At 55.9% G+C, this 24,956-nt stretch overlaps 1 protein-coding gene across 1 annotated transcript; it reads right to left on the minus strand.

The window, feature by feature from the left end:
- Nucleotides 1-6,900: 6,900 nt before the first annotated feature.
- Nucleotides 6,901-18,659, minus strand: LOC142821504 (zinc finger protein RFP-like). Its single transcript, XM_075912639.1, has 5 exons — nucleotides 17,946-18,659; nucleotides 16,557-16,652; nucleotides 12,925-12,947; nucleotides 12,729-12,832; nucleotides 6,901-7,530 (listed from the first exon to the last, which is right to left on the minus strand). Exons 1-5 carry the CDS (start codon nucleotides 18,360-18,362, stop codon nucleotides 6,974-6,976), a joined length of 1,197 nt encoding a protein of 398 aa, XP_075768754.1. The 5' UTR covers nucleotides 18,363-18,659; the 3' UTR covers nucleotides 6,901-6,973.
- Nucleotides 18,660-24,956: the final 6,297 nt, after the last annotated feature.

The raw sequence follows: 24,956 nt of genomic DNA on the forward strand, positions 1-24,956 counted from the left end.
TCGGGGTCATCTTCATCAACCTCAGGGGTAGAGCTAGGGCCAAACCCACACCTGCTACTTCGCCCGTAGCCCCGGTTGGGCCCCCGGTTCCTACTGCCCCTCGCTGGAGCCACCGGTCCATCTGGCCCTGCTGCTGCTCCATTAACTCCCTTACCAGCCTTTGCTGTTCTTTCTGTTGCTACGCCACTTGCTGGAGGAGCTGCTTTTGCTGTTGCTGTTGTTGATGCTGGTTGTCGGCCAGCCATTCCAGCAGCTTCCCTGCATCCATCTCCGTACCCAGAGCTGTCCTTAATCTACCCCTCCCTTTGGGTCTATACATATATACAGTGCCCCTCTCTCTCTCTTTTTTTTTTTTGGGTGCTCGCTAGGCTACTCTTACGCTCCCCCTAACTCCCTCGGGGGAATGCCCACATTCTCCACCAGTGTAGCCAAGTCTGTGATTCAGGGGTCCTGGGGCACCCCCAGTTCGTGGGCCTTGGCCGTGATAGGTCCTGAGCCGCCCCTGCTCCCGGCCTCTACCTCTCCGTTTCCACAGTCCTCTTGCTGCTGTCGGCTCCCGCTGAGCCCGCCACTCCCCTGTTCACCCTGGTCGTCTCCCGGGTCTCGGGGCCGCTGTCCCCCAATGGGCCACCCAGCAGTCGCCACCAGTCCGGGCCCGTTCTGCGCTGCCCCGTTCCTCACCGGTCCAGCCGTCCACCTGAGGTGCTGGGTTCTGGGCTCTGGGCGCCGCACAGTCTCCTGCTGCGTCCCTTGTGCGCCCTGCGGAGGAGGCTGAGAGCAGAAACTCCCCTGCTCTCCCCAGTCCTCCCCCTGCCTGTTCCTCCCACCGCCCTTTTGAATTCCCCGCTCGGCGTCCTGTCGGCCCCTCCCTGGGCTGCCTTCCCGCCCCTGGGTCCTAGCGCCCGCCGGCTATCGCCCGGGCCGCCCTGCGCATGTGCGCCGGCTTCCCCCAGCTGTGCAGCCTGCATTGCCACGCCGCTCCGGCCTCCCGGCGCCAGCTGATCGGCCACACGGGGTACGGGGCCTCGGCTCCGGGGGCCGAGAGTGTGGGGGTGGGCCCTCCGTCACAACTCTGTCCACACCACTCCCGTCACAACTCTGTCCACACCACTCATGATTTTATACCCCTATATCATATCCCCCTCAGTCTCCTTTTTCTGAACTGAAAAGAAGAACTCTCCTCCAAAAGCACCTAGGACCAGAGCTTGTAAGATACCTCTATATAACCCTCAGTAGGGAAGCAAGCTTATCCAAGCCCTGAAATCCCTGGCTCAGAGTAGAACATGCCTGTCCTATCAATAGGAACACCTGAAGAGCTTGTGTTTCTGCTGGGCTTTGAACCAATGACCTGGTGCATCTTAAACAAACACAATGACCTGTACACTTAAACTTGGGCAAATATTCTGTTACTAACCCTTTGGCCAACTCAGATTGCTGCGGGGAAAGGAATTCTCTCTTCTAATTCTATGCTCTCAGTAAGAGACTAAAGCAAAGGAGGCTGGGGACTCCAACCCAAATCCTGAGATGCAAGGGTTTACAAGCCAGATGATCAATGTTTGCTGCATTTCTCTTTCCCTGCAACTGTGCCAAACCTCAAGGCCAGCTCTACAGCCCCAGCGGCTGGGGGAGATCTGCATGTTAGAGCCTCTGCCCACTGAGCTGTAGCTTTCTGTGCCCAGGGAGCCAGACACTGCCAGGGCTGGAAGGAAACGGGGAATGGCTGCACTTTGGGGCTATGTCTACATTGGTATGATTTTGCACAAAAGTGGCTGCTTTTGTGCAAAAACTTGCTGCCTGTCTACACTGGCCGCGAGTTCTTGAGCAAGAACACTGACGTTCTAATGTATGAAATCAGTGCTGCTTTTGCAAGAACTCTGATGCTCCCGCTCAGGACTAAGCCGTCTTGCTCAACTATTCTTGTGCAAGAGGCCAGTATAGACAGGCAGCCAAGGCATTTTGCGCAAGAGCTGTCCAAACAGAAAAAAGCTCCAGTGGCCGCTTGAATGTTTTGTAGGTGCAGGCAGCTCCCGGACTTCATGGTAACCCGAGCCCCCTTAAAGGCAGACGCAGCCTGCAGAGGCCACGAGGCAGAAGCCCTTCTGCAAACTCTGCCATCCAGCTCTGCTGTGCGCTTCTTCTCCATCTCCAAACAGCCACCAGACCACCAGACCAGGATGGTCGCTCGGGTGGGGGAGAACAGTCACCTGTACCCCCAGCACAGGAGGCCCCAAGGCACACGAAGCAACACACCCCATCCTGGTCCTCAGAGGAAGTCAAGGTCCTCCTGGACCTGTGGGCTGACAAGGAGACCCTACACGACACCCGCTCTCGTTGGTGCAATGCAGACATTTTCCGCCGCATGGCCCAGGCGCTCTCTGACCAGGGTCATCGAGCCTGGACCCTTGAGCAGGTCCAGACTAAGGTCAAAGAGCTGTGCCTGGGCTATGTCTGGGCCAGCGAGGGCCAGGGTGCAGGAACGGACACCTGCCCCCACTACCAGTGGCTCCATGGCATCCTGGGCCAGGTACCACCCCACAAACCCTCGGTTCCTGTGGACACCTGCAGGTGATCCCCTCATCACCAGGCCCAGCATGGTGGGGGAGCAGCTGCCCAGTGGGTCAGAGGACGAGGAGGACCAGTAGAGCAGCGAAGCTGTTCAGGTGGAGGCCCTCTCCAGCAGCCCTGATGTCTCCTGTGTGTCCTCAGAGGACGCGGAAGGATCCACTGGTGAGTGTTGCACTTTGCACTCACAAGGGCTGGGGGAAGCCAGGCATCCAGGCAGGAGGGGAAGGGAGCGTTACTTAGGCAGTGTGAGCTACACGCGGTGTAGCATTAGCAGTATGCAGCACATGCAACCACGTGCAGCCTGGTGACCGGATGGCACATGGCCACGGCAGACACCTCCAGGGCACACCTGGGACCGTGCTGCTCACTCACATCCGGACCAGGGGGGAAGGGTGGATGCTGGCTGGAATCAGCCAGGGTCCCAGGGGCTCAGGCCAGAGCCCACACCTCCGCAAGGGTGCAGCACACAGAACAGCACACTGTTCCATGCCTGGCTGTGAGGCACAGCCAGCTGCTCCTGGTAAAACTGCAGCATCACAGCCCTGTGACCGTGGCCCCCACTGAGCCCCTCGCCTGCTCCCGGTGCCTTGGCTGACCCCATGAAGGAAGTCCCCACTGCAGCCACACATGTCCCTGGGCTACATGTGTGAGGGCAAATGGGAGGGGGAGGGGGAAAACACTCGGGCCAGCCCTAGGGCCCACCTGAGTTTTGTTGCAAGGATTTTACACTTCCCAGTCACTCTCTTGGTTCTGTCTAGGAGACATCCCATGTGATGGGGATCTGAGAGCCCAGACCATGTCTACCATATATGCTCCCAGGCACTGTGTGGGGATTCATCTTTCTCCCTGTCAAACACCATTGATTAGCTCAAAGCCTCACAGCCTCTACCATCAGGGAGTTCCACAGGTTCTCTCTCTCTCACACACACACACACTCTCTCTCTCTCCCCCATCCCTCCAAGGGGCCAGGATGGTGGTTACAATACATGGAGGAGGACCCTATTCCAGGGGCGGTCCTGTATGCAATCAATCATACAACATGGGGGGGACACGACTGAGTGGGCCCAAGCCACACTACTGTGGTGTCACGTGGGCTCAGGGGTGGAAGGCATGGGGTGTGGAGATGGTGGCAGGGATGGTGGCTGGGCTGCCTGGCTGACCCATCCGTTTCTCTGTTCCCTGCAGCAGGACCAAGGAGGAGTGGGGGACCCTCCAGGCCTGTGACAGCAGCAGCACACCCAAGTACCAAGCCAGCAGGGGGACTAACTTCTTTGGCAGCACGTGCAGGTCGTCAAACGTGTGGAGGTGGACCTGGAGTCGTGCCAGCAGGCCTGGGGCCCCTTACAGGCCCAATGTGTCCACATGGCAGATGCCATCTCTGTCCTCACCATGCACATCGATTATGCCATACATTACGGCATGGCATTGCCCCATGCACCTGCCATCCCTCCCATAGCAATGCCTGTGCCCCCTGCTCCTGCAATTCCCCCTCCTGCTGCTGCCCCTCTTGCGCCCACAATTCCCCCTCCTGCTGCTGCCCCTCCTACCCACCTCCCCATGCTGCCTGCCCTGACACGGCCTGACCCCCATGTCCAGGTCCGCCTCTGCAGAGGCAGTTGCAGGGGCTACCCCTCCCAGCAGTAGCTCCCCCCTCCCAGTTCAGAGCCTCCTCCTGCCTCCCACCCTACATCTCCCCATCCATTGTAAATAAAAAGTTGCAAACGTGTTGCAAAAAAACCTGTGTTCATTGTTTATTGGGAGATATGGGGAGGAGAGGAGGGAAGGGTTGGTGATGGGAAGGAGATGTCAAGGGAGCCAGAGGTAACCCTACCATGGGGCCTGGGAAAACATCTCTGTCAGGGCCTCCCGGATATACACCCCATCACGGTGCGCCTGGTGGATGGCAGCTGTGTGGTACTGTTGAAAGGCTTGGCCCTCGCCTGCCATCCATGCCAGGAAGGCCTCCCCCTTCCACTCCACGATGTTGTGGAGCACACAGCACTTGGCCACTACCTCGGGGACATTCCCTTCACTCACCTCCAGACAGGTGAGCAAACAGCAAAACCAGGCTTTCAGACGGCCGAAGGCACACTCGACCAAGTTGCAGGCCCGGTTGAGGCGGTCATTGAATCGTGCCCGGTTGTGGTCTGTCTGCCCTGTGGAGGCCTGCATTAACCAGAGCAGCAGGGGATAGGCCATGTCCCCCACAACACATGTGGGCATGGGCACATCCCCAATAGTAAATTCCCACTGGGGGAAGAAAGTGCCCACCTCCAGCCTACCAAACAGGCCGGACTTGTGTAGAATGCAGGCATTGTGTGCCCTGCTGGACCAGCCCGCATAAATGTCCAGGAAGTGGCCACAGTGGTTCATGAGGGCCTGGAGTACAATGGAGAAATACCCCTTTTGGTTTATAAAATGGGCTGCTCGATGCTCTGGGGCATGGACGGGGATGTGGGTTGCATCCAGAGCTCCCCCACAGTTAGGGAACTCCAGGGCAGCGAAGCCAGCCACCGTAGCCTCCACGTCCTGTAAGCGGATGACTCGCTGGAGCAGGATGTCATAGATGGCATGGACAACCTGCAGAAGGGTGCACAGAAACACAGGGGAACCATCACATAAGGCAGGGTGAGTGCGTGCTCCCTTGGGGGCTTCCCACCCCCCCATGATGCCCTTTGCCCTCACACTCACATGCACCCAGGGCCCCCTCGCCCCACAGTTCCTGCCCCCAACCACCAGCAGGCCTGTGCAAGGGAGGGATGGCCCAAACCCCTAGGTAACGGAGCAGTCCCCATCAGTCCAGCCTGGAGTCTTGCCTAGCCCTGGGCATGGAGTGCAGCAACCCCCCCCCCCCCCAAGGGAGGGTTTAAGCATGTGTTTCAAAGGAGCGCCAGCCTGTGCCCCTGGAAAGGGCTGGTGCACTTTTGCCCTCTTCAAAATGGTTCCAGACTTCTGCTTTTGCGCAAAGGCATCTCGCCAATATAGACACTCTTTTGAACAAAAGCACACAGTTCTTATGATGAATCCCAGACCAATATAGATGCTCTCTTGTGCAAACACTCTAACGCAAAAACTCTTGTGTTAAAGAGTATTTGCACAAGATCATGCCAATGTAGACCTAGCCTAAAGGTATGGTATGACAAGAAAAGAATCATCCTTTCCATCGATTTATGGCTGGGAAGAAAGCATGGTTCATGGAACTCCATGTTATGTGTCATTACCTGCCAGCACAGGATCCTTTTTCTGTTTCTTTACCAAACTACATTTATTGTGTCTTTGTAACGAAGGACATGAAGAGCCCGCTGCTGCCCCAAAATCAACAGCAGCCACTGACAGTACATTGCTGCAAATAAAATTTCTACAGAAAAATAAACTGAAAAGAGGATATTGCAGCAGAGATTTCTAAGGTGAGGAAGACAGGATGTGAGGTTGGGGACTGAGTGGTGTTAATTGATGCAGGCGCAGGCAAGAAGGGGCCATATCTTGATTACCCGTAATCTGTAGCTAGAAAGTTGAAAATCACATGAATTAATGCAGCCAGAAGCCCAAAGAATGTTATAAAATTACCTAAATCGAGAGGTTAATTCATTTTGGGTGTTTTTCATCTATGAATGTTTAAAGGTGCAGTGCAGGATGGGGTGGATAAGCCCTGCTTTCTAGAGAGAGACGGTCAAGACGAGAATGAGGGAGCAGCTGACTGTATACGTGTGTCACTGTGCTGGTTATAACACCTGTGCTGTTACACACAGACATTTTCACTGAACAGTCTGACAATGCAATAATGAATTGGGTTCGGAGAAATGTTTTGGATTTCTTGAAGTGCCACAGCTGAAATACCAAGGATGTATACAAATGTAAACACATCACACATCAATATAGATGTGAGGGAAGAATTAAACTTCAATAATTCCATTTTTAAGAAGATTTTTCTTTTAAAAAAGGGAAAAATTCTTGTGCAAACACCTTGTTACAATAACAGTTTCTAAATTAGAACATGTTTTTTCTTTCATATTTGACATTGAGATGTCACAGGACTAGAAAACTGACAAGAATGAAAGTCCCCTCCCCCGTCTCCCACCATTTGCTCTCCCGGGGCAGGAGATGGAGCGAGGTGAGGGCAGTAAACCTCACCCTCTGTCAGGCCACATTTCTTACCAGCCTCACCGTGTGCTGGGGTGGAGCAAACCCGGGGTAGGAGGAAAGGCAGCCTGGGCTCCTTGCAGCCAGGAGGTCCCATTCACCCAGCCTGGGTTGGGCTGCCAAGTGCCTGGTTTTTGATTGGAGGCTCCAGTTGCAAAGGGAAAGGGGCAGTGACCAGTTGGCACAAAATATCCAGGTACCTGCAGTGCTGTGCCTCCTGAGGGAAGAGGCACAGCGCTGGGAGGGGCCAGTCAGTGCTGCAGGGTCACTACCAAGGATTCCCTCCCGCCTCTGCTGGCACTGGGCAGATGGTCAGGGGAGCAGTGTTGGTGCCCCTAATGTTGAGATAGGGACTGAAGAAAGGGCACAGCGTCCCAGAGAAGGTGTCGGTGAAGGTGAAGAGATGGGACCTGTCAGTCACATTATAAAACAAGACCTCGCCCGCCTCGTAGTCCAGGAAAATCCCCACCCGGCTACGCTTGGTGCTCACGGGGAGGGGGGTCGGGGAGGAGGTGCAGGCCTTGTATCCCCCGTCCCTCAACCACATGACCCAGTATCCATTCTTAGGTGTGAGTGTGACCTTCCCCTTCCTGCTCACAGATTCCCTGCAAACCCCCAGAGTCCATCCTGTCTTGTCTCCCACCTCCACCTCCCAGTAACACCTCCCGCCTGCAAACCCCTTGGCACCCAGCACAAACACACAATAATCAAATCTCTTGGGGATATCGAGCAGATCCTGGTGCGTGTCTCTGAGTCTCACACATTTCCGATCCTCAGACAGGACGAGCCAGGGGTTTGCCGTGTCTGGATCCAGCGTCACCTCCACTGGGGAGAGAGTCACAGAGTCAGGGCCGGGAGCAGGGGCATGTCTCTAAGGTCAGAGGGAAATTGACCTGCCCCCCCCCCCCCCATTAAGCCCTGTACGGGGGGGATTCTGAGGGGAGTCAGGGACCCTCTGCCTGGGAGGAGAGAGAGCGGGAAAAGGGCAGGACGGAGCTGGGGAGGGATGGCAAGCTGTTGGTGGGGGGAGGGGCAAGGATAATGCTAGGAAAGGGGAGGGGCAGATGATGGGGCAGAGGGGGAGGGGCAGAGCAGAGGGAGCAACCATAGGGCCAATGTGGGGAAAGATGAGCAGGCACAAGGGAACAGAGGTGAGGGAAGGGGCAGTCCCCTGGAGGGCTGGGTGGAGGGGGAGGGGCAGATGCAAGGAGGGCAGAGAGGGAGGGGACACCAGGGGGAGGAAGGGAGCAGAGGAGCACAGGTACACAGACAAAGGGATATGGGGAAGGCCAAGTCCTAGGGAGGAAGAGGGGTGAGGAGATGTGGGCACCAGTGTGACAGAGATGGGGTGAGGCCTACACCACAGGACCCAAAGGGGGGGGGCCAGGGAAGAGACACCAGGCAGTCATCCTGTGAGTGAGACACGAGTTGTCCTTCCGCTCTGCTCAGGCCTCAGCTGGAGTCTTGTGTCCAGTTCTGGGCTTCACATTTCAGGAGAGAGGTGGAGAAATTGGAGAAGGTCCAGAGAAGAGCAACAAGAATGATGAAAGGTTGAGAGAACATGAGCTAGGAGGCAAGGCTGAAGGAATTGGGCTTGATTAGTTTGGAAAAGAGAAGATTGAGGGGGGACATGGTAGCAGTTTTCAAGTATCTAAAAGGGTGTCACGAGGGGGGGGGGGGTTGTTCTCTTTGGCCTCTGAGAACAGGACAAGAAGCAATGGGCTTACACTGCAGCAAGGGAGGTTTAGGTTGGACATAAGGAAAAACTTCCTTCCCATCAGGGTGGTGAAACACTGGAATAAATTGCCTGGGGAGGTTGTGGAGTCTCCATCCCTGGAGATATTGAAGAGCGGGTTGGACACACACCTGTCAGGGATGGTCTGGATGGTGCTTGGTCCTGCCATGAGGACAGGGGACTGGACTCGATGACTCTCAAGGTCCTTGCCAGTTCTGTGATTCCTATGGAAGTGAAGGCAGAGAGGGGCCTCAGGGAGGCAGAGACGAGGTGACCAGAGGGGCTGGCTCCAGGGGTGCATGATGAGGGAGGCAGAGGGGCAGGGAAGAATTAAGGGGAAGGAGGAGGGAATGTGAGGGGAGGTGATAGGTACCAGGGTGGGGGTAGGGGAGAGGAAAGGGGCTTGTGCTGAGGGGAGGGAGGCAGGGCAGGAGGAGAAAGGGGAAGCACCAAGGGGCAGAGACAAATGCTGGGGACAGGGATGGAGAAGTCACCAGGGCAGATGAGGGTGAGATGGAAGGTTTGATCCTCAGTGGGTGGGAAGGCGAGAGCAGGGTGGGTGCCAGGAGGCTAGAGATGTACCAGGGGAGGGGTTAAAGGTAGGGGGCAGAGGAGGAGCAGGTGGGCTGGCAGCAATGGGGCAGTAGCAGGGGCAGGCATCAGGCCTAACAGGGGCCAAGGGGAGACAGTGAGGAGAAAGGGCAGGGGGGGGGGAAGGTGTCAGTGGTGGGGGAGGGGACAGGCTGATGCTGAGTGAGGGGAGGGGCAGATGACGGAGCAGAAGGGGGCAAGAGGAGCAGGCACCATGAGGACAGAGGATGGTGAAGGGAGGGGCAGGTTCCAGCCAGGGTTTCCCTAGGACTCCGGGGGGCGTACACCAGTGCTCCCTCCAACTGTTCCTAGCTGTGTGTGAAATACATTTTATGACGTGCACTGAGGCACAACCAGGAGAGACACTGGCTGTGGCCATGTGAACGCTCTGCTGATCCACTGGGCAGCTGCTGAATCTCCTGAGCGCGCAGGGCAGGTGTGACAGCAGGGCCTGGATGAGCTCTCCCGGCTGCTGTCTGTGGCAGTGGGGTTGGTTCTAGTTTGTAAACAGGATCTGAAGGAGCCCCCCATGAGAAGCCGGGTCGGGGAGGTGCCAGGCCCAGCCTGTATTGCCAGGGACACGCCTGCCCTGCCTGGGGCCTGGCCCACAGAGCTGGGCTGCTGGGGATCCGTTCTGCCTGGGGCTGGGCACAAACCACTGAGGTGCCATGTGGGGTCAGGAAATGTTGGGACCCTTTTAGTGTCTGAGTGACGGGCAGCAGCAGAGCTGGGCTGGGCCTGCCCGGGGGAATCTGTGCTGGGGCTTGCTCAGGGCTCAGCTCTGGACCCACGGCGCTTGTCAGTTCCCAGCCCTGGGCATAAAAAGTTCTGCAGCACCCTACAGCCTAAAAGAGAGATGACTGGATTTCTTGTTGGTTTCTCAGGTGCTACAGGACCACTCATTGGTTTTTAAGGTTTTGTTTTTTTTTCTTTTTAAGATACATACTCAATTGGAACCTCGGGGCTCAGCCCATCAGCTGGGAAAATAACAAACGTGCTGGAGACCAGCCCCTCTACGGTGACAGTTTAAGCCCTGGCCGTCCCCAGCCGCCCTGTGCTGGAGAGCAGGGGTGGGGCTGCCGGGGGCTGGTGAGGAGAGGGCGGGTGGCCCAGGGGTTTGCCGGCCCCTCTCTCCCATGCAGACAGAGCTGCCTGGGCCAGAGGAAGCCTTTGGCTTGTTTCAGTGACTGGCTGGTTTCAGTCACGGAGCTCTCAGGGCTGAGCCCTTCTGGGGACAGTGTGCCGGGAGGGGCGGGGTTGGGGTGCTCGGCCTGCACTAGCCACAAGGTTCCCCACTCAGAGCTGCTGTTGCCCAAGCTGGTGGGACCTCGAGGGATGGGCTAAGGTCACTGGGGAAGGGGGCAGCAGAAGGTGTCGGTGCCGGGCCATTGGGGACAGAGCAGTAGAGGGAACAGTGCCGCAGAAACAGCAGCAGCCAGAACATGGGTGTGTGGGACTGGGTTTCAGAGACTTTGCTCCAGCACCCTGCTTTGTGCCTGGGAACCGCATGGGCGGGGAAAGGGGGGGGTGGAAAAAAACCCACACCACATTTCCTAGGACACCAAGACTTTTAAAATCCATTAATTGCCAACGTCGTTGTGTCACAACATCACCAGTGTGACAGGCCAGTGTCTGGGGGAGTTTCTGTATTAACTGTGTTATTATAATTAATTTTTATGCAAAATCATCCATATTGGGCCAGACCCCTGGTCCCTCTGCCCAGTGTCCTGCCTCCTGCCACTGCAGCACCTGGAGCAGCCAGAAGGAATGAGCAGAGGAGGGAATCGTCTAGTGATCCCTGCCCTGTCATAGAATCCTAGAGCTGGAAGAGACCTCAGGAGTCATCATGTCCAGCCCCCTGCCCAAGGCAGGACCAACCCCAACACAATCAACCAGGCTTGACCAAGTCCTGGCTGGGACAAAGACACCTCTAGGGATGGAGATTCCACCCCCTTCCTAGGGAACCCATCCCAGGGCTTCTCCACCCACCCAGGGAAATCATTTTTCCTCATCTCCAATCCAGACCTCTCCCACTCCCAGCATCCGGCGCACAGAGGTCAGGGACACTCAGATCAGGCTGGCACATCCCTGCCCATCCTGGCTCAGAGACACTGGCGGAGCGACCCTCCATGAATGGATCTTGCCCTTTCTGAGCCATGTTGTGACTTTGGCCTTCACCCCACCCCCAGCAGAGCCCCGCCGGCCGACTGCGCTGCATGAGGAAATGCTGCCTTGTGTGTGGGTCAGTCTCTCTGCCTGGTCACGTCATTGGGTGCCCCAGGCTCCTGTGTGCAGTGAAGGGGAAATGACACTTCCTGACTCACGTTCTCCTCACCTGCCCACATTCTCCAGGCCTTACGTGGCACCAGGTGCAAGGAGGAGGTGGGAGACGGGGCAGGTGACAAGGAGACAAAGAGAAATGAGGGGCAGAACAGGTATCACAAAGGCATAGGGGGGACCCCAGGAGGCAAAAGGGCAGCAAGGGGAGGGTGGTTATCAAGGGGGGGAGGGGCATGTATGGCAGGTGCCAGGAGAACAGAGATGGGCAAGGGAGAGAGCAGTCCCTCGGGAGGAAGGGGGCTGAGCAGAGGGGCAGAGAGGAGCAGGGCAGGCACCAGGGGGACAAGGGAACAGGGGAACACAGGAGGGGCAGAGTTGGGTGTGGAGAAGGGAGAGCACAAGGGGGGGCAGAGGAAAGGTGAGTGGAGGGGCAGGACCCAAAGTGGAGGGGAGAGCACCAATGAGCTAGAGGAGGAGGGAGGGGAAGGGGCAAACATCAGGGGGCCCAAAGGAAGGCAAGGGAGGGGATTTGCACGGGGCAGGCAGCTGGGAGAGATGGGGCTAGGGGGCCAGAGGAGGGGAGAACAAAGGGGTTGGCTGTACTGGATTGGTGCAGGGGACGGTGCAGGAGTCAGAAGGCAGAGGAGGGGAGGGGCAGAACTAAGAGAAAGGTGGATCTGAGGGAAGGGGCAGGGGCAGGCACAGGCGGGGGGGCGAGGGAAGGGCTCATGCTGAGGCCTAGGTGGGGCCCAGGGCAAGAGAAGGAAGGAGTAGGCGGGGTGGGGACAGAGTGGAGGAGAGATAATGTCAGCAGGACAGTCAGTGGAGGGGTGGGAATGGGATAGGTACAAGGGACAAACGGGGCTGAGGGAGGGGTGGGCATCAGGAGGTGGGGGGGCAAGAAAAGAGGTGCATTCCAGGGACTAGAGGGCACAAGAGGGGGGAAGGGAGGGGCAAACAAAAGGAAAGGGGAGGGGAGGGAGCAGTGGGGGTGAAAGGAGGGGGGCATGAGGAAGGTGGGAGGTGGGGCAAGTCACATGTGAGGGTGCCAGCCGGGTCCCAGCCTCTGGGCTACAGGCTGGAAGGGAAACGGCAGCACCTGGTTCTGACCATGGACACTCGCCAGCAAACTCAGCCTGGGGCCAGGAACGGTTTCACTGAGCCTCAAATCGAATTGTTCTGCCAATAAACCATTAGCACCCGATTCCCCAGCCCCTCTGCAAACCTGCCTGAGCAGCTGAGGTGCCCAGGCCCAGTGACAGGTGGGTGTGAGCAGCAGGCAAACTCCCCAGCACTGAGCCCATCAGACTCCAGCTACCACACAGCTCCCAGCCAGGTCCACGTGTGTCCTGGGGCCCCAGGCTCTGCCCAGAGCCCCCGGCACCAAACAGCTCGATGTCCCAGGGGCTCCACTCACCTGCAAATCTGTTCAGAGTTTCCCTCAAATCAAGACAAATTTTATACTTGCGCTGCAGGTCGGTGCAAACAGCTTCGGGTTCCTGGAGTTTCATGTTTTCACTCCTAGGAAGCAAACGTCCCAGCATCAGCAACTGCTCTGCATCACTGCAGGGCTCCCACCAGGAATATGAGGGCAGCGAAAACGGGACACGCACCTGCTCAATGTGCTTTTCACATCCTGAAAGGAGAAAGAGAATTGATGCTCTGTGTGAACACCGGGGGCAGAAGCCGGAGCGATTCCCCATCTGGGTATCAGCCGTTCATAGAGGCTACGTCTACACTGGCCCCTTTTCCGGAAGGGGCATGTAAATTTCAGCAGTCGTCGTAGGGAAATCCGCGGGGGATTTAAATATCCCCCGCGGCATTTAAATAAAAATGTCCGCCGCTTTTTTCCGGCTTTTAAAAAAGCCGGAAAAGAGCGTCTAGACTGGCCCTGATCCTCCGGAAAAAGTGCCCTTTTCCGGAGGCTCTTATTCCTATTTTGAAGTAGGAATAAGAGCCTCCGGAAAAGGGTGCTTTTTCCGGAGGATCGGGGCCAGTCTAGACGCTCTTTTCCGGCTTTTTTAAAAGCCGGAAAAAAGCGGCGGACATTTTTATTTAAATGCCGCGGGGGATATTTAAATCCCCCGCGGATTTCCCTACGACGACTGCTGAAATTTACATGCCCCTTCCGGAAAAGGGGCCAGTGTAGACGTAGCCCTAGAGAATAGATTCACCCTCCCGGGTTTCACTATTCTGTGGCAAAACCTCCTGCACTGGTTTGCATTTGCACTCAATTCATTGTTTGTAGGTCAGATGGGAATTTAGTTAAATGGTTCTTCCTTCTAGCAACCCCGCCCCTATATCTGTGTTTAGCGACTGGTTGAGGCCAATGCTCTGGAGTCACAGCACGGATGGGTTTAGCTCTGCATCATTTTTGCACCAAACATTCAATCTCGCAGGGCACCCCTGGATCTCCACGATTCCCCTCCCACCCAAACAGCACCGTCTGGAACTGAGGGAACCCTTGGCCTGATATTGTCGGTCAGGAGGCCACAGAACAAGTTTACTCTCTCAGGAGTGGGCAATAATGTTTGGCTGGGGCCCACTTAAATTTTGGAAGTGTCCCTGGGCTTCTCTGGAAGGGGCAGGGCCTAAACTGGAAGGGCAGAGCCAGGCCATGATGCTTCTGGGCTTCCCACCCACAGACCATTATTGGTCTGTGGGTAGGGGAGACCCTTTGCCTCCCCTTCCCACTGGGCACCCATGCCAGGGCGAGAAGAGGTTTCACACGCTCCTCCTCCTTCAGCAGCGTGTGCAGCTTGTTAAATTCACCGGCAATTGTCTCCCGCTTCGCCTGCACTTTCCTCTGGAGAAAGGAAAGGAGAGAGGAACCCACAGGCCAGTGCCGAGTTACAAACGGGGCCTCTGCCCGTGAAGCAGGGACTGTGAGGACAGTGTGAAGTCTGGGAAATGTACCATAAAGGGCTGGTTTTAGCTCAGAGCGAACAGGGACAGTCCCGTGGGGAGGTTGTCCAGGGTGCTAGGTAAAGCTGCAGACTGTTATAGCAGGCGACATGGGATGGGCACAGGGGGGAGGGAAGAAATCGAGGGAAAGGAGAGATGTACCGGAGGGTGGGGGGGCCCACAGGGTGCACAGGGCTGAACACTCTCTCCTCTGCCCCCCAAGGGACCTGTCACAGCAGGGTGTGGGCAATGCTCATTCTTGACAACCTGCTCCCAGGGCTGTATGTTCAGCATCGAGGGCTGGTCCAACAGCCCCGTGGGTGCCGTCCTGGGGCTCACATGGGTGTTGGGCCCTCGCAGCATTGCCAGGGCTGGCTTTGGCCTCACCCAGCCTTACCATGCTCCCCAGGCCCATATGCCCAGCGACCAGCCAGTGTCCCTGTCACACCCTACACCCTCAGCGGGGAGCTCGCTGTAACAGGCAGGGGAACCAGAACGGACGTGTTGTCCCCTGGGTTCATCTCCCAGCAACAGACAAGCCCGGGGACATAAGAACAACCAGGCTGGGCCAGACCTAAACTCCATCTAGCCCAATGGCCTCTCTGCCGACAGGGGCCAATGCCAAGTGCCCCAGAGGGAGTCAACAGAACAGAGAACCATCCAGTGATCCCTCTCGTCACCCATTCCCAGCTCTGACAGAGGCTAGACACACCATTCCTACCCATCCTGGCTAACAGTGATTGATGGACCTAACCTCCATGAATCAATCTAGTTCTTTTTTATACCCTATTAAAGTCCTGCTCTTCACAGCATCCTCTGGCAAGGAGTTCCACAGGTTAACTGTGTGCTGCATGAAGAAAAACTTCCTTTTGTTTGTTTTAAATCTGCTACCTATTCATTTATTTGGTGACACCATGTTCCTACGTTATGGGAACAAGTAAATAACTATTCCTTACTCACTTTCTCCACATCACTCATGATTTTATAGACCTCTATCATATCCCACCATAGGTTACGTCTAGACTACAGGCTTTTGTCGACAGAAGTTTTGTCGACAGATACTGTCGACAAAGCTTCTGTCGACAAAGAGTGTCTAGACTACATTCAGTTCTGTCGACAAAGCAAGCTGCTTTGTCAACATAACAGCGTGGACGCAAAGGACAGTTTAGATGCAATAATGACTTCTGTCAACAGAACTCTGTCGACAGAAGGCGTTATTCCTCGTAAAATGAGGTTTACCAGCATCGACAAAACTGCTGAGTTCTATCAACGTTATGTTGACAGAACTCAGCGGTAGTGTAGACACAGGTTTAGTTTTGTCGACAAAAGTCCACTTTTGTTGACAAAACCCTGTAGTCTAGACACACCCTTAGTCTCCTCTTTTCTAAGCTCAAAATTCCCAGTCTTTTTCATCTCTCGATACGGGACCTGTTTCAAACCCCTCATCGTTTTTGTTGCCCCTTTTCTGAACCTCTTCCAGTGCCAAGAGATCTTTTTTGAGATGAGGCAACCATATCTGTATGCAGGATTCAAGCTGTGGGCATCCCATGGTTTTATACAAAGGCCATAAGGTATTCTCTGTCTTATTGCCTCTGTATGTCTCGTTGGGACAGTAACAGGAGCAGCAGAAGGTGACCGGGATGAGATGGCCATGTGGCAACAGAGGCTATGAAGTGGCCAAGCTCTGCCTGGGTTTACTCTGACCTGCCCCCAGCTCTGCTCACTCAGGGGGTGTCCCCGCTGCTGTGGGGTGCCGAGTGCACCATGTGCAGACATACCCCAGCTAGTTTTGATTTACCAGAACAGGTTCATAGCCTCATCCTGGAGCTTTCAGCTACTTCATGCCTGGGAGCGCTGCTGGGGAAAGGGCTCAGAGACTACGTCTACGCTGCAGAGAGATTTTTTTTTGAAAAACGGCCATTTTTCCAAAAAACCTCCAGTTACATCCACGCTGTGATCGCATTCTTTCTAAATTAAATCGAACGAACAGAGGGGTTTTTTCCCAGCACTTGTAATCCTTATTCTATGTGGAAGAAGCCTTTTTGCAAAAGAGCTTTCACAAAAAGGCATGTGTGGACGGGGAAGAGGAAGTTCTTTCAGAAGAAGAGGAAAAAGCCCTGGTAGCCTCTCCGCCCATAGCAATCACAGCTGACACATGAGAGAACATCCATTCAGTCTGGACATTCTCTTTTGAAAAAGCAGATCGCTTTTTCGATGTGCTTTTGTTTGCAGACGCTCTCTTTCAGAAGATGATTTCTTGGAAGATCTCTTCCAAAAAAAGGCTCTTCTAAAAGAAGCCTGAAGGGTAGATGTAGCCAGGGAGATTAACCCAGACGCCCACCTGCCACTCTGCGGTTTTCTCCTCCTCTTCACTTCTCAGCACCAGGGCCTCCTCCAGCTGCTCCCTGAGCGGGCCCAGGGCTCCCTGGAGTTTCTCCTGCAGGGCATCCAGGGCGACAAACAGCTGTTATCTGCCTGTCTGGCAGGCGGCGAGTGCCATACACACCGGCCTTCCGTATGCACACGCAGGGACCCGGCCTGGAAGGAGGCAGCCGCTCGGCTCTGCCAGCCCCAAAGGGACCCTGGGAGCAGAGATGCCCAGTTCTGAGCAGGGGCTCTGCCTACTGCAGCCACTCAGGGCAACTCCGCCCTGGTATGTTAGCGCAGGTGCCACGTCCCTACACATGGGCTAGAGGGGAAATGGCTGGGGAGCCTCTGAATGATCCCTCCAGCTAGAGGGTGAGAGGAGCTGGGGCAGGAACCTCACTGCACCGTGCCCTGGACCCAGACCCATCCCCGGAACCAGATCCCCACTCTGCTCTCCCATGTGCACCCAGACTCCCAGGGGGCCTCCCTCACAGCAAAAGCCTCACACCAGAGCAGCCTCATTACCCGTGCAGGAGGCTGTGATGTGGCTGGAGACCGGCGAGGGACAAGGGAGCCCTGGGTCTGGGGGAGCTGACCTATAATTGTAACTGCTCCTGGGCTGTGGTAACCCGGCGTTCTCGCCCCCTTGGGCAGCCTGTGATTCATTCACCCAGCGCAGCACCATGCCAAGCGAGGGCTGTAAAATCCGTGCTAACCCATCAAACGTCCAGTTAACCTAACGCTTCACCAGTTAACCAGACTACATGGGACTTCACTGCTGGCTCCAGCTCCTGGGCCCGCCGGGAACAGAGGCTGCTCCAGACAGGATGCCGAGGAAGTCCCTGCTCCAACTCTACTGCACCATCGTCTTCCAGATGGTGGTGCCCAGCTTCGCTGTGGTAGCAGAGCGACCCAGGTCCAGGTTACTTCACTTTCCCGTACCATGGAGAAGGGCGACGGAGCGGAGCAGAGCAGGCTGCTGGGCCACTTCAGATCCCACCACCACATCAAGTGCAGGAATGGGGGCCAACCCCTACTGTTGCTCCACATCAAGCCACCCAGTGACACCTGGTTCATGTCAGGGGACAATGGGGTGGAGCAGGAATTGGGATTGGGGGGAGGTAGGTAGGTTGCAGAGGTAGGGTAGCAGAGGTAGGGTGCAGCTGGGGGGTAAAGGAGGTTGCCCTAGATCCCATCCAGGAGGGGAGGGGGGGTCTTGCCCTAGATCCCATACCCTCTTGGGGACAGCCCTGGCTGTAGCATCAGCACTGCCATAATTAGGTTGATGTGAGCTGCCCATGTCGCCCTAACACCACAGTGTGAACCAAGCCCCAGGACCCACCCTGCAGAGCCTGGTCCCTACCTTGTACTCCTGAGCAGCCTCCTCGATGGGCACCACCGGGTGTGCGCGGTGCTCCCGGGACCTGTCGCACACCACACAGATGGGGGTTTGATCTTCCTGGCAGAAGAGCTTCAGGGCCTCCTGGTGTCTTTTGCACCCTGGCTGCCCCTTGGGCTCTGGCCCCGCCGGGAGCTGCAGGCGTTTCACCAGCTCCACCAGGTTCCCCAGCTGGTAGTTGGGCCGCAAGTGTCTCTGCAGGATGGTGACTCTGCACTGGGGGCAGGAGAACTTGGGCTCCGACTCCCCCCAGCACTGGCTGAGGCAGGCCCGGCAGTGGTTGTGCCCACACTCAATAGACACCGGGTCTGTGAAAAATTCCAGGCAGATGGGACACGTTACCTCATCCTGGAAGCTCCTGGCCAGGTCCCCGGCAGCCATGGCCTCTCTGCAACCCGTCTCTGAGGGTTGGTTTTGTTTCCTGATCAAATGGAGGAAGCAGCGTAGCCTGTTCCAGCTGTTTGTTTTTTTTGTTTTGTTTTTTCCCTCTAAGCAAGATGCACAACTGGGAGCCAATCACACTTGCTGGATGGAAATGAAGAAAGAAAAAAACACCACAGAAGTCAGACCCCAGAAATGCACCAAGCTACCTAAGAAAACTCCCAGGCAGTTACAGACACACAGAACCTTGCTTGTTTAAAAGTCTCAGGGGGGAGCCGTGTTAGTCTGTAACTAAAAGAAGCTTAAAAACCAACAAGTTTTCATGGGCACTGCCCACTGCTCTGGGTTTGCCATCTGAGGCAGTGGGTTGTGCCACAAAAGCTCATGACATTCTCCAGATTTTTTGCTAGTCTCTCAGATGCTACAGGGCCAGGGGTTTCTTAAGGCACCCAGAAGCCGGCACCGCTCCCGTTTACAGGCGTAAGCAGGAGCTGAAGGACTGTGTCCCTTACAGCGAGCTGGGACTGGGGAGGGACCCTGAAGGGGCAGCGGGATTAATTCCCCCCTATTTACCCTTCATGTTTCACAATCAAATTCTGTTCCCCTTTGCCCCCAATAATACTGGGGTGCTGCTGAGGCACGTGACTCACCCCATCATTAATGATCATCAGAGCCAGGACCCATTTGGGTACCAGTATCTCCCAGCAGCTAAGGCAGGGGTAGCCACCCCCGACAGGTTGTTTTACTGCCCCAGGTGGGGTGGAGAATAGGGGTGATAAGGGCCACCCCACCCCAAGGGCCTGCTCTCTGCTTTGCTGCCCCGTTTCCCAGGGCAGGACTCGAGAGGCCACAGACGCCTGCTCCAGCCCCTTGCATTCCCTTCCCTTCTGGCCTCACAAGCTCAGGCCCTGTGACCCCAGGGGGTGGCTGCCCCCAGTTCTCAGACACAGCCAGGGCCTGGGCGGGTACGTGGCTGTTCTGTGCCAGCGACAGGGCAGAACTGGGTCACTGGGGTCGAGGGCAGAGCCACACCCCCCCCACTGAGACTCAGCCCCACTCTGCCCCTCCCAGCTGCTGCCCCTCCCCTGCTGCTGTTCCCCCCCCTTGCCCTGGAGACTTCTGGCTCCATCCCCCCCACCCTGCCCCTGTGACTATGTCCCCCCGGGGCGCCCTGCTGCCTGGGTCACTCCATTTCAATCCGACCCCCTCCCCCTTCCTGTCCCCCAGGTACCAGACTCGCTCTGTGCCCCCCCAGCTGCCCCCTTCTGACACGGGCTGTGACCCGCTTTGGACCCCCATCAGGCCACGGGCCCCGCTCCGCTCTCACCCCGGGGAAAGGCCCCATCGGGCTGAACACAGTGCGCCCCGCCAGCCGCTCCCTGCCCCGCCCACCTGAGCGTCTGACTCTGTGGCGCGAATTCTGAAGGAGCTGTTGGAGCCGTTACTCGCCGGGCGGGGCAGGAGGACTCGGAGCAGCTGAGGTGAAGTGGGCAGGAGGATGCAGGCGGAGCAGGTGACATTTCACATGGGGGTGGGCAGATACATCACTGCGGGGCAGCGTGGTGAGGCTTGGGCGGGGGTAGAGATCATGTGACACTGACGCTGGATAAAACTGACAAGGTTGGGGGGGCGGGGCAACTGGTGAGTTGTTCCCTCTGCTGCCCCCCCCCCCCCACGGTCCTTTCATCCCCCCCCCCCTCCACCCAGATGTGCCAAGCGGACTCTGCCCCTGGAACTGCCTTGTCCTCTCCAGAGCCCTTAGGCTGGCACTGGGGAGGCCTGAGTCCAGGCAGTGCCCAGCGGAGCCCAGCAGGGGCAGAGGGAAGGGCTGGGACGTGGGGGTGGGGCTGGGGGCTGTTCTGAAAGGCTGCAGGCACCGTTAGACCCTTTTGCCCTTCCCTGTCTCACCCCAGCGCTGAGCAACACTCAGTGTTGGTCTGAGCATCCGTCCTGCTCTAGGACGTGTCTCTGTGGCAGGAACCTGCCCAGGCGGCTGTCGCAGTGAGGCCCCTCCGTGGCAGCACCGAGCAGTGAGAGCTGGGTGAAGGGGGAGGCAGGACCGGGGGCAGAAGGCTCCATGACTGTGTCAGAGGGAGGCCCTGCCCTTGCCAGTGGGGAATCGTTGCCTCTCAGGGGGGCCCAGGCCTGGTGGGTCATTTCTCCAGGTTACTGAGTGGGGGCTGGAGCCAGTTCTGTGTTGTCTCCTTCAACAGCAAAACTGAACACTGTGCTGGGCTAGTTTTGTGTGCACCATGGAGATTCCTGTAGCGCTGCCCATGCAGGAGAGGGGAGGGGCAGTTAGAGTCACCCAGCTTGGCCCCTTCTGAAAATGGCAGGTGTTGTCTTAGCAGTGAGGGAGAGGGGGGGAAAGGGTCCCTGAGTTAACCTCTTGGGTCACAGCTGCTGTAATATGTAGCAATGAGGTGAGAAAAATGACTAGGGAAGCTGTTACCTGGAAGTTGAGGCTGGTTTCCCTGACTGGGTATTGAACCCAAGCCACAGCAATGAGAGCCCTGGTGCCTAACCACTAGACCATCAGGGACATGTAAAATGAGCTTTTTTTGCTCACCAACACAAACCTTTTGCAGGCCATTTTCTGTCCACTTCAGGATGCTGGGGGAGGGAGTCCATTCTCTCTTGCCCAGAGGGGACAAGAACAGAAACCAAACAGAACATCAGAACAGCCAGATTGGGCCATGCCAGTTGTCCAGCTAGCCCAAGATCCTGTCTCACAACAGCAGACTATTTCATCCTCCCAAGGAATCCTCACACAGTTATTAAATGATCCCTCCTGTCACCCATTCCCAGCTTCTGGAATACACCAGCTAGGGACACCTGCCTTGTCCATCCTGGTTAAATTCCATTGATTGACCTTCCCTGCATTAAATTATCCAATTCTTTTTTTGGACCTTCTTGTAGATTTTACCTTCCCCACATCGTCTGGCAAGGAGTTCCACTGGGTGCAAAAATGTTTCCTTTTTAACTTGGTTACTTACCAGTTTCATTCTGTCACCCTGGTTCTTAAGTAGACGAAAAAATATTTTCTTATTTGCTTTCTGCACCCCTGTCATCATTACATAAACCTCTGTCCCATCGCCCCTTGCTTGTCCCTTTCCCAAGCTGAGAAGAAGAAGTTCCATGAACTCCTGGGAGCTGCTTTCCAAAGAAGAGGCATTTCCAGCAGAGAAAATGGCCAAGCCCAATCCCCCTACACAAAGCCCCAGGAAATACCAGTGGAGATTGGGAAAGCTCCCTCTCGGGCAGCGCTACGGAATGGATCTGGCTGGCCATTGGGGTGACTAACGCCATCAACAGACGAGTCCCAATTAGACTTCTCAGCCCAAGTGCAGAGACTGTGGAGTCTCCCACTCCCGGCAGAGGGGCAGCGCCCTGAGGAGGCAGGTCCTGAGGCGGAGGAGACCTTTGAAGGGAACAGAGACAAGGGAGACGTGAGGTGAGAGGGAGGGGAACAAGTCGCCTCTTCTCAAGTGAGACGTGGTGGGAAACTGCCGGTTCCGGTGCAAGCCGAGCTCCAAGGGCTGGTTCCTGCCTTGTGGCTCCATGCAGGGCCTGGCTTGAGAAGCGCCAAGAAGTGCTGTGTGTGGCCAGGAGAGAGGCTGCGGGAGAACGGTAGGTGTTGGAGCAAGCTGGGGCTGCCGGGTCTTGGGGGATTTGAGCATCAGGGGGGAACCTTACCTGGTTTTGTGTCCCCTTGCAGCAAAGGCTACAGATGTCCCAGAAGCTGGAGGTGCTGCCATTGGCCTTGGACTATGTGGCTGCCATGCCCTGGTCCCTGCCAAGGCACCACTGAGGAGCCTCAACCCCAGTGCTGCGGCCTCCCATCTCAGCCTAACCTGCCCAGCTGTCTCTCTCGTGCTCCTGACAATCAGCATACACATGCCACCCTGCACTAGGGGGCAGGCCCTGGAACTGCCTTGTGGGTTCCAAAGGGAGCCACAATAAAAGAAGATTTTTTGTTTCTGTCTGGCTTTGAGTCAGTGACTTTCTGCCCATGAAGCAAAGGTGAAAGCCAGGGACACCACAGAAACAGCCTTAAGTGCATCCTTTGAGCTCTCCCCTTTCCTTGATTGCCCTGTTGAAATGAATGAGGTGTGAATGGAAAATGAAAGGGGAGCACCTCCAGCAGCAGTTGCAAGGGCGAAGAAGGTCTGGGAGCCAGACCCAAGACAATACCTGCAAAGTGAGCTCATTAAGAAGACTGGACATACAGACAGAGTCAAGCAGTAAGTGCCTGCTCTTGGAAGAACTCTCTTTGAAGCAGCATTAGGAAGGGCGAGGCGATGACTAATTGGCTGCATGAGAGGGATAAATAGGAGGTGTCTTGCAGAGGGACCTAGGTTTTCATCTTGTCAACATGAGAGCGTGGATCCCGATCCGCAGAAGCCCAGCTCCACCCCTCCCACATCTAACTCACCTGACCAGTGCAGTGAGGGGGAGCAATGTTAGGTAACAACAAGATGGAGTCTGCTTGTGTGTGTGAGAGAGAGTAATGTGTCATATGCATATGATAAATATTGATTAATCTATGTACGTTCAATAAATGTGGCATGTTGCCTTATCCCTCTGAAAAAAATCCCGGGTGCTTTTCTTAAGCATAACACAACTACACTTAAGTTGCGGCCCTTGGCATGTACTATGTGTATCATTGTGCCTTCTGTGTGAGCAGAACAGAGGATTGGGGACAGGAGGGATTCATATATTTTGGAAAAGAGTCCTGAGTCCTGGCTCCCAGCCAGGAGCCTTGGCCCCTGTACAAAGTGCATGGTGGGAATAAGAGTTGGGGCAGCAGGAAAGGGGCTGGCCCTGCGAGTGAATCCTGCTACCTCTCATGTGCAGGGGAAGCACTTTTCCAGTGGAGCTAATTCTGCCCCACCAGCAACCTGCCTCCAGTGCTCCTGCCACTGCCTAGCCCAGGAGGGCTGGTGTCCAGCAGCTCTCTGCCCCAGTGTGGCTGGCTTTTGGGAAAAGTAAGTACTGGACTCACTTAGCCCCCTGGCCAGCTCTGCCAGTAAAGAGTAGAATGGGGCTTGCCCCTCTAACTGGAGAATGTGGGCTGCTCCTGGGTCCAGCTTTAGCAGAACCAAAGAGAGAAGGAACTGCAATTTCCATCTTCTGAGGAGAAGGGAAGAGGATTTTCTTCTCCTCAGTTCTAGCCACATGAGCCCCAGCGAGGGGAAAAGATAACCCTCCGCCTGCTGATTGTCCCGTCAGCTTCTGTAGCTTCACCTCCTTCCACAGCAGCTCCAGCTTTGAGCTACAAATCTCAAGGGGCTGGTGAGGAAATGAGGAGCTGGCAGCTCGGGTTAGTCGCTTCCATGAGAGCAAGAGGTGGAGTGTTCACAAGGTGCATTCCCCTCCCCTGCAGAGCAGGGTGTTAGAAAGAGCTAGGAACAGAACAGTCAGCCAAGTTCCATCCCCTGAAGTGTGATTCTGTGCTGTAGTGGTTATCATGGTTGATTAACCTCCAAAAGGGCCCTGGTTCAGAAGCAGAGGATCTTCTCTTATTGCCGCTCCCCTGGGTGCCCATGTAAGTGCAGCTGCTGCTGACCAGCCTGTGCCTGGGATGAGCCCAACTCCCACATGACAGAGGGAAGTAACATCAGCTGATAATGCCCCTAGGTGCCAGCCTGGGGAAGGGAGATGAATCAGGCCAGGCAGCTTCTAGAGGCTTGTGGCTTGGCCTCCCCTGCCCTGGGAGGCTGGTGCATTGGGCCGTCTCTGCCTGCTGCCTCCCTTGTGTGACTAGCCCAGTGTAACAGGCCAAATGTCGGAAAAGCCTCTTCCAGAAAAAGCTACACAAATTGGGTTTTGAAATTGCATAGGTTTTTCCAGGAGAACAGTGCAGTGTAGACATAGTGGCTACGTCTACACTGGCCCCTTTTCTGGAAGGGGCATGTAAATTTCAGCAGTCGTCGTAGGGAAATCCGCGGGGGATTTAAATATCCCCCGCGGCATTTAAATAAAAATGTCCGCCGCTTTTTTCCGGCTTTTAAAAAAGCCGGAAAAGAGTGTCTAGACTGGCCCCGATCCTCTGGAAAAAGTGCCCTTTTCCGGAGGCTCTTATTCTTACTTTGAATAAGGGGCCAGTGTAGACGTAGCCAGCCTGAGTTGCTGAGCACTGGTAGGAGACAGGGGGGGACAAAGCAGTCTAAAGACACCTGCAGCCTTTCAGAACAACCCCCAGCTCCAACCCCAAGGACCAGCCCTTCCCTCCACCCTCACTGGGGTCTGCTGGGAATTGCCTGGATGCCAGCCCACCCCAGTGTCAGCCTGAGGATTGACTGATCTGTAAAAGCTGCATCCTGGAAATGAGGAAGCAGCTAAAGTGACTCTGGTGGGATTTGAACCCACAACCTTCAAATGTCTAGCTGGGCTCACATTTACCATTGCAGCTTAAGTCCAACATGCTTTCCATTGCACCACAGAGCGTGAGGGGCTGCTTGATATCTCCACTCTCTGCTTTGCAGCATGGCAATTGCTGGGGGTCTGTCTCTTTTGGGAAAGGAGGTAAGAAAAGGGAGGGGGCCACTAAAATTAAAGGATAAGAACTAAGCAGTAGTTGGAGAATGTGGG

This window comes from Pelodiscus sinensis, chromosome 31 (assembly GCF_049634645.1).
Source record: "Pelodiscus sinensis isolate JC-2024 chromosome 31, ASM4963464v1, whole genome shotgun sequence".
Taxonomy (NCBI): Eukaryota; Metazoa; Chordata; order Testudines; family Trionychidae; genus Pelodiscus; species Pelodiscus sinensis.